Source organism: Chelonoidis abingdonii, chromosome 7 (genome assembly GCF_003597395.2).
Source record: "Chelonoidis abingdonii isolate Lonesome George chromosome 7, CheloAbing_2.0, whole genome shotgun sequence".
NCBI classification, from domain to species: Eukaryota; Metazoa; Chordata; order Testudines; family Testudinidae; genus Chelonoidis; species Chelonoidis abingdonii.
This window is the reverse complement of record NC_133775.1, coordinates 103,965,740-103,975,394: the sequence shown is the minus strand read 5'-3', so window position 1 is coordinate 103,975,394 and position 9,655 is coordinate 103,965,740. Positions and strand designations below refer to the sequence as shown.

General features: G+C 50.0%; 1 protein-coding gene across 3 annotated transcripts in view; it reads left to right on the top strand.

Moving 5' to 3' along the window:
* Window positions 1-9,655, top strand: part of MGAT4B (alpha-1,3-mannosyl-glycoprotein 4-beta-N-acetylglucosaminyltransferase B) — a 122,788-nt gene that overhangs the window by 106,826 nt on the left and 6,307 nt on the right. For 2 of the 3 annotated variants that reach the window (XM_032772261.2, XM_032772258.2), the window contains 3 exons: window positions 5,239-5,432; window positions 7,810-7,888; window positions 9,380-9,467. In XM_032772261.2, coding sequence (XP_032628152.1) covers window positions 5,239-5,432; window positions 7,810-7,888; window positions 9,380-9,467 — 361 coding nt within the window. The remainder of the gene's footprint in view (window positions 1-5,238; window positions 5,433-7,809; window positions 7,889-9,379; window positions 9,468-9,655) is intronic. The other variant, XM_032772259.2, reaches the window with a different exon arrangement.

The following is a 9,655-nucleotide window of genomic DNA, read 5'->3' as shown; positions in this document are numbered from 1 at the left end:
CGGCGGGGTTGAGGAGAGGTCACAAGTGCGTAAACGCAGAGCCGAAGGTCGCATCATCCCTGACGGTGCTGGACCAGGCATAATGGGTAGCAAAGGTGTCACGGAGGAAGCATCGCTGCCGCAGATCTCCTGGATGGGTACTCGTCGAGGAACGCCGTCGATGAGCTGGGCTCTGGGAGTGCTGCCGTTACTCTGCCCGGAGGAGATGGGCCAGGTCGTAAAGGTCCGTATACCGGAAGTCACTCATGAGGAAATCCTTGAGAGGAAGACGGTAACCCTCTAACCTCGCTCAGCGATGGTGAAAAGAGCTGGGGGACTTACGGAATGGTTTGGGTTCGCTCTATTAAATAGGCGAGCGCTCTGCGCACCGTCTGAAGGACTGTTGCTCCTTGCAGCACATGCGGTTTGGGGAAGAAACATGGTAGGAATAATGTCCTGGTTGACATGAGCCGAGACGACCTTGGAAGAAATGCGGGGTGGGCCTCAGTTGCACCTTCTCGATGGTAACACGATATGGGGGATCTACGATGAGGGCGCGCAGCTCTGATACGCGCCGAGCGGAATGACACCACCAGGAATGCCGCTTCCAGGACAAGTAGAGGAGGGACCGTAGCTAGCGGCTCAAACGGGGAGCACTGAGATGGACAGCACCAGGTTGAGAACCAAGGGGCTTGGGTGGCGGACCTGGGATAAAGCCTCCAGCCCCTTGAGGAATCTAGACACCAATTGGGTGCGAGAAGACCAAGCGGCCGTCATTGCCCTGGTGGAAGGTGAGATGCGCTAAGTAAACGTGGAGAGAGGCCGTGCCAGCTTTGTTCCTTGAGCGTACCAAGTCATCTAAACCACTGGGAGGGAAACATCGGGGATGGAACGCTTTCCGCCACCAGCACGTAAAACGTTTCCATTTGGCTAACGGTTTATGGTTCCCCCGCTCTGGAGATGGTTTTCTACTTTCCAGGAGTACCTGCTCCTGGGGAAGAGCAATTTAACTCGACCGGGTTAGCCACTCAGAGCCATCTGAGAGGTGCAGCGACTGGACCTTCGGGGACCCAGAGCGCCGTGGTCCGCGTGATCAAGTCCAGTGAAGAGGCAAGGGAACAGGTCGACTACACACCAACAGGTCAAGCCAATAGAGAGGACCAATGCTGACGGGCCCATGGCCGGAGCGATCAGAATCAAGCGGGCGTCCTGCGCGCCTTCAGAAAGGACCTGTGGACTAACGGAATCGGGGGGAATGCATAGAAAGAGATTGCGTTGCCAGGGAATTAGAAGGCGTCTGCAGTGAGCCCGGCTCGCGGACCTGGAAAGAGCAGAACATCGGCCTTCCTGTCTGGCGTGTGCAAAAACGGTCAGTGGGATGCCCCACGTGGAAGGAGCAGGGCGACGTCCGGGCGAAGGACATTCATGAGAGCTAGACCAGGCTGAGACGGTCCGCCAGAGTATTTAAGCCCCCGGCAAGTAGGTAAAGCCGATCAGGAACCGAGTGGGCTATGCAAAAGTCCCCAGTACTATTGCTTCCCTGGAAAGAGGAGATTCGTCCGCCTTGCTTGTTCACAGTAGTAACCGCCGTGTGTTGTCGATAAGACTGCAAACAAGCGACCCTGGATCGACGATGGAACCGAGAACAAGCCAGGCGGACCGCTTCAACTCCCAGATGTATGAGGGGGCGAGTCCGGGAGGAGACCAGTGAACGCCTGGGTCTGGGGTCCTAGGGGAGCCCCATCCAAGTGATGCATCCGTCGTAGGGACAGCAATGGGCTGGGGCTGAGCATGGAAGCCCCGCATAACGACGGACTGATTCAGCACCATTGGGAGAGAGGAGGACGACTTGGGGAAGCGTGACCACTTGGGTTCCAACGGCACCTGGCTGGACGGAGGCTGAGGGATGAGCCAGGACTGCGCAGGAGCCGAGGGGAGTCGGGCGGCGCTGTGACAAAAGTGCAGGCTGCCACTGGTGCCCCAAGCAGCGTCAGGCAAGTGGCGCAGGGGCGTCAGAGGTGCTGACGTAGCGCAGATTAGGCTGACAGCGGAGGAACCGTGCCCGAAGGAAGGAACGCCCTGGCTATGAGTAGAGTCTAGAATGGCTCCAATACAACTCTATACCCTGAGTAAGGGGATAGCAGTGGACGTCTCCGCATTGAAGCCAACAGCCCGAGACTATGGAGAAAAGGTGCTGACCACCTTGGACGTGCCCCGACTCGATCCAGTGAAGACCCCCGGATCAAGCCAGCGTTGAGTGTCAGGGAAACACTGTACGACTCGACGAAGAAAGGCGAACGACTACGGCCATGCATTGGTGAACACTCTTGGGGCCGTGAGAGTCCGAAGGAAGGACCGTGAATTTGATAGTGCCAGGCGCCTACAATGAAGCGAGGAACCTTCGATGGGCGGAAAGACTGGATATAAAAAGGCGTCCTGCATGTCGAGGGCGGTGCGACCAGTCTCCGGGATCAAATCCAGCAACTAACCAATCGCAATAATCTCTTATTTCACCCCAGCAACACACACCCATTTAGCTCCAGCCCGATAGCGGGGATGTGTCTTTTTCAACACCCACACCCATGGGTTTCGGTCCTCGAGCAAGGCCCCCCCCAATGGGGCAGTAAACTAAAGTCCGCAGCCGGATGGGACTGGTGAAGTCCAAAAATGCGAATGCACGATCACCGAGGCCTGTTTAACGTTGAAATTTCGCCCCGCGAACGTACGAATTCGCGGGGGCCTTCTGGAAACAGTTTCGTGACTGACGATACGGGCGCGCGTCGACTGGGTTAAGACGCCTTAAAAGGCCCTGGCCCCACAGACCTACTCATCCCAGCGCTGTGTTTGGGTTAAGCATGCTCCAAAATGGCCCTAACCTTTTTGCCCGTTTGTGCGGGCCGCGCCGGGTCAAAAGAGCCCACAACCACCCCCGAGCCTAGGAGAAACCCCCTGTTGGCTGAATTGGGAGCACCAAAGAATATTGGACGAAGGGCGTGTTAAGTCACTTTTAAAATCTGAAAGAAAAGAATGTTGCAGGTTTTAAAAACCCGCCCCAATTAACTCCCTGTGCTTTTCCCTGGCTAAGAATACCCATTTTTTGGAGATAGCTGCCAACATCCCGGCGACCCAACCGACACCTGCACCCGGGGATTTTTTACACCCCAATTCAACTGGCCCTCTTAACAACACATGATTGTATAATAGGGAACCCTCCGGATACCGAACAGCAAAATGCCATTTTCGGGGCCCGAGAAAGGTGAATTGGAAGATGCAGGAACGCCAGCCCTGTCCGGAAAGGCCATGACTTGCCACCACCGAACACCCAGCCTGAAAACAGCTTTTTCCGGCCACACAACAAAAATTCAGAATGCTCCAACCGTGGACCGCCTAGGTAAGGCTTGGGATTCACCTACTTGGAATGGATATGAGCAAGCACTCGAAGAAGAAAAGACGGTTACTCACCTTGTAACTGTTGTTCTTCGAGATGTGTTGCTCATATCCATTCCACACCCTCCCTCCTTCCCCACTGTCGGAGTAGCCGGCAAGAAGGAACTGAGGAGCGGACGGGTCGGCAGGGGTATATAAGTGGTGCCGCAAAGGCGCCACGCCAGGGGGCGCCTGCCGACCCGCCGGGTGTTGCTAGGGGAAAATTCTTCCGACGAACGTGCACGCGGCACACGCACACCTACTTGGAATGGATATGAGCAACACATCTCGAAGAACAACAGTTACAAGGTGAGTAACCGTCTTTTCCTTCCAAAAGTTCACGCTTCATTTCACATCAATGAACCAATACATCTACCAACTTCCTTTCCGAAACCACGTGCAAACTCCGTCAAAGCCACAGTGCACACACTTGATGTGCGCAGGGCCTTATCCTTCTATTTGGACAGAACCAAACCCTTCAGAAACTCTCCTAGACTGTTTGTCTCCATCACGGAGCGCTCCAAAGGCATAGCTATCTCTGTCCAGAGACTTTCAAACTGGATCTCCGATTGCATACAACTCTGCTATCAGATAAAAAACGTTACACCTCCAGCATTGATCAGAACACATTCCACTAGATCTGTATCTACCTCTGTAGCCTTCTTACGTAAAGTACCATTGTCTGACATTTGTAGAGCAGCCACTTGGTCCTCCAAGCACACATTTGTCAAACACTATGCCCTTACTCAGGGCCGTCTCTCTGACACTCAATTAGGCAGGGCAGTATTATCTACAGCATTCCTGCCAGACCCGAAGTCCCTACTTCCTTGAGATACAGTGCTTCGAAGTCACGTAGAGTGGAGCACCCACAGGGACATCTCTCGAAGAAGAAGAGGAGGTTACTCACCTTGTGCAGTAACTGACGTTCTTCGAGATGAGTGTCCTTGTGGGTGCTCCACTACCCACCCTCTTCCCCTCTACTTCAGAGTTGGGGTAGCCTCCATTGTAGAGAAGGAACTGAGGAACTGGACGCGCATGCTCACTAGAGGTATACTCAGAGCAGGGGCCAGGCTCTGAGCATGTGTGGCCACTACGAGGACTGCTGCAGAAATCTCCGATCAAAGGTGCAGGGGCGCACCGACACCTAGAGTGGAGCACCCACAGGGACACTCATCTCAAAGAACGTCAGTTACTGCACAAGGTGAGTAACCTCCTCTTCTTAACCGTGTAAATTGTGTGGCGGGGGAGGGGGCCTATTTAAATTTCAACAAAATCCAACTACAAAGGAGTGCCGCTAATTTTTTTCATAAAGTATTATGCAATAAAAATGCGAGAAGCATGATTTGTATTCAAGTATGGCTCTGTGATTGATACAAAATATCACTTTATGGTATAATCCAGTCCAAATAACCCAGTCATTCTCTGATATAACTCAATCACTGGCAAGTAATTTGACTCAGGTTAATGAAGACTTTCCTTAGCTTGTAAGATGCTTGAGGCAAGGTTCTGTGTTTGTATGGCACCTACCATTATGGGGCCTCGGTCCTGATTGGGGCTCCTATGTGCTACCACAGTGCATATGATGATTTCCCCTTTACAGCTCTGTGCTCCTGGAAATCAGCTCCCCAAACGAACCCAAGGGCTCTGCTGTTCCCCATGCCCTTTGCAAACCAGCTTCCATCTCACATTCTGTAAATGTTGCATTGATACTTTGCCATTGGGATGTTGGAACCTTTAATCTGTGTCTCCCTAAAGCTAGAAATCTTATTTATTTCTCATTCAATGAAAGCCTTGTGTGAGATTTCACTCTTATTTTGCATTGTATGTGTTGAGGACAAAGACTTTGGAAAGCAAGCCCTGCGAAAAGAACATGTCAACCCTCCCGCAGAGGTGAGCACCAGTCTGAAAACCTACCAACACTTTACCTTGGAGAAAGCCTACCTGAGAGAGGACTTCTTCTGGGCATTCACCCCCATGGCAGGAGACTTCATCCGATTCAGATTCTTTAAACCACTCCGCATCGAAAGGTCAGTGTGTTGGGGTGTGCTCAGCGGTGGGGGAGATATACAAAACTAGGGGCTGAGATGTGCTTCCCTTTTTCTGTCCCCATATTACCTTGATTTTTATCCCAAGTGGTGCAGGCTGCTTCTCTGACTCCATTTTACTTTCCTTTACATTTAACTAGTTGCTGCCCCGCCCCTCCTTGCAAAGGCAAGCCTTTGTCATTTCACTCCTTATATTAGATGTCTTGATTTTCCTCTCTGGAGTGTTGTCCCTTGTGCCCAGACAGGTGTCTCATCCTGCTGGCTGCAGAGCAGAAACTTGCACACCCTGATTCTAGACTTGGCTTTGCATACGTCTGACCACTGCCAGGGAAGAGCAGCAGGATAATAAAAACAGCTGTAATAAATACCCTGTTCTGTGTTGCTGGCAGATGACACAGCTCTGTGAATGCATTGTGTCTAAAGGGCGGGGTCTCCTGACTCAGTGCAGTTCCCTTGGGAAGCATGGGGGCCTTTATAGGAAAATAAAATTGGAACTGAACTGGGGAGAGTAGTTTATGGGTCAGATTTCTTGCTGCCTTGATAGTCGGTAGGAGGGGCCTGACCTTTCTGGGAAACAGTCCTGCCTGGGTTTTTCATCTCTAAGCATGCCCCAGAGTAAGGCCTTGCTCATCCCTCCCCTCAACCCCTCGCGACCACCGCAAGTAACCCTTTCAATCTTCCAGTACCCTGGTAGCAGGTGTTGCAGAAACCCTTTCTCTTTTTGAGGACAAGTAGTGGTATCAATGCTGCTCCTTGGCTTTGCCTACAATGTATTTTATACTTCCAAAATGGTATGCAAACGTCCATCCCAGAGCCTCCCCTCCCCCGTGAGGCAGGTGTGCACTGTTGTCGCTCTCCCACCTTTACAGATGAGGGGAAACTGTGCCAGATGGCAGGGGTCTAGAGGGACCTGTTTTTCCAGAGAAAGGAACAACGCCTCATCTTCACCTAGCTCTTGTTCAGGCCCAGGATGTGATGGTGTGTGCAGAGGTCACTTCACCAAGCCTGGCAGTTTTGTCATGATCGGGGATTGAGGCATCTCATCTCTGAGACTCCTTCTTCCGCATGTGTCTGTTAGTTATAATCCCAATACACCTGCAGCAATGGTGACATGCAAAACCCCTCATCCAGAAAGTCCATTTTATGAAGCCTGCCCAGAACTCCTGCAGCCCTCCTTCACCCAGAGCACACTCTGTTACCTCTCAAGGTCATAGACTCATAGACTTTAAGGTCAGAAGGGACCGTTATGATTATCTAGTCTGACCTCCTGCACAATGCAGGCCACAGAACCTCACCCACCCACTCCTGTAACAAACCCCTAACCTATGTCTGAGTTATTGAAGTCCTCAAATCATGGTTTAAAGACCTCCAAGGTGCAGAGAATCCTCCAGCAAGTGACCCACGCCCCACGCTGCAGAGGAAGCTGAGCCTGACCCCAAATATAGCGATTAGTTAAACCCTGAGCATGTGGGCAAGACTTACCAGCCAGCACCCAGGAAAGAATTCTCTGTAGTAACTTAGATCCCATCCCATCAAAGACCATTGGGCATATTTACCTGCTAATAATCAAAAATCAATTAATTGCCAAAATTAGGCTATCCCATCATATCATCCCCTCCATAAACTTATCAAGCTTAGTCTTAAAGCCAGATATGTCTTTTGCCCCCACTACTCCCCTTGGAAGGCTGTTCCAGAACTTCACTCCTCGAATGGTTATAAACCTTCTTCTAATTTCAAGTCTAAACTTCCCAATGTTCAGTTTTATATCCCTTTGTTCTTGTGTCCATGTTGGTACTAAGCTTAAATAATTCCTCTCCCTCCCTGATATTTATCCCTCTGATATATTTAAAAAGAGCAATCGTATCTCCCTTCGGCCTTCTTTTGGTTAGGCTAAACACACCAAGCTCTTTGAGTCTCCTTTCATAAGACAGGTTTTCCATTCCTTGGATCATCCTAGTAGCCCTTCTCTGTACCTGGTCCAGTTTGAATTCATCCTTCTTAAACATGGGAGACCAGAACTGCACACACTATTCCAGATGAGGTCTTACCAATGCCTTGTATAACGGTACTAACACCTCCTTATCTTTACTGGAAATACCTCTCATTGGAATGACAACTGCTCCCATACACGCTGGAACCTCTTCACTTGTAAATGCAATGAAACAATAATCCATAATTCGCTGTTTTTGCATAAAGAGCCATCTCAGTGTCCTCATTGCAATGAAAACGGCTCTCCATGAGCGTAAAGCTGCCTATTTGGTTCAGACATTCGATAAATCACTCCTGGAAGGAGACATGATGGTCCCCGCAAACCTCTAAATCCAGTCAGATTCTTACAGTTTTGGTCTCTGTTATACAGATTCTTCTTCCGCAGTGGCAACATTGAACACCCTGAAGACAAACTCTTCAATACGACTGTGGAGGTTTTGCCCTTCGATGTAAGTTTTTGTGGTATTGGGCTGGAGGTTGGGAGTAGAGAGAAATGGAAGTTTTGCAGGGGGGGATTTAAAATTCTAAGGGAAATGTTTAGTAAATGCATGTGATCTATTGGCTGTGACGTGTTTGCTGGTCCTGCTAGTATCAGACTACTCTGACTCTGTTATTAATAATCGTGCCTTTGGTGCCTACAGTTTGTGTCAGGCATGCCACAAACACAGAGCAGCAGACAGTTTCTGCAGAGCTTACAGTCTAAACAGACGAGACGGACACCGATGGGGGAAATGGTCTAGCATGCAAGCAGAGTGATTGCAGCAAATGTCATGTTTGTCCCGTGACTTTTGCTGGGCATTTGGTTTAGTTCAGAGGGGATCAGCTAAACAGACAGAAAGATGAAGAGAAAGGAGATGCTGAAGGGAAGTGGGGTGAGGGGGACAGGGCAGGGGACAAGAGGGTAAGAAGAGCAGGTTTAGAATGAAGCTGAAGGAGGGGCAGAGAGAAAGTTGGAGTATACAGCCAATCAGCACAGGGTAGAGAAAGCCCCGTCAAAACTGTAGAAAGTTTTCTGAGTGTCCAGTGGTCCCTGCTGTGGCTACTTCTGCAGCTGCTCCTACTCCTGGAGTCTCTGGCTGGCTCTGTTCTGCAGTTTTCCCCCACAAACACATGGGGAGGAGAGGCACTGAGTTCTAGTGCCGGCAGAGAAGGGCAGAGGTCTCCCTTGCATGCTTCTGAGCTGGGGCAAGAGGTGGCCCACTTTATGTTCCTCAGTCTCTGCTTTGGTTGTATCTGCAGCTGCTCCTACCAGCTGAAGACTCTGGCTGGTTTCTTGCTGCAGTGGTCCTCAAAGTCATGTGGCTGCCTGGTGTTGGATATGTAACTTCTGTATAGGTTAAAATTAGATCAGGACCTGCAATCCAAAACCAGTCAAATTACAAGGTGGGTGGGAGGGCAGGTAAATTCAGATTCCCAGTCTGAACCATCCCCCTATGATTTTTGTTCCAATTCAGATCAGAAACCATTGGGTGCATACTTTTCAGTCCAGATGCCAATGGAATCTTGCAGAAGAACACCTGTTCTCTTGTGATTCTAATCCAAGATCTCATTAGGCCCAGAACAGATGATCTTGTCAGATTTCCACCACTTTGGGATAAAATCTTTCAAGAAGAGCATGTAAAACTACTGTGCTGTCTAATCGGAACCCAAAACCTAGTCCTGGCTCATACCCGAAGTCATGGGGTAAACCAGATGCTGCTGCTGCCTGTGTGTAGTTAAGACACAAGCACATGGCAGTAGAGAGACCTCATGGTTTAATACCTCCCCTGTATGTTTTAATATACTATACTTGTGCTTGAAAGGAAAGACCTTACAACAAGTCTGCATGTTGCTACAGTGATTTCCTTTGAAAGTTGCAATGCTGTTAATGCTGTACCCACAGCAGGCTTCCTAAATTCTTGCCACTGGCTTTCTGCAATGACTGTCTGTTTCCTGCACAGAGTCTCCAGTCAGATAAGGAAGCCCTGCAGGAGGGAAGAGGGACAGCGTTCAAGTACCACAGGACATCAGATGGCTACATACAGATAGGTAAATTACTGGTTCGAGGCGAAAGCTGGCCTGCTGTTTGCTGATAATGCACCACATTTGTTAGATCTTCAAATGACCACTAACAACCTTGCTTGGAATTGATTTGCCTGGAAATGAGATCGAAAGTCAGTCATGTAGAGCAAGTTAGGCTTTTTTTCTCTCCATGAGCCAAAACTTGGATGGGTTTT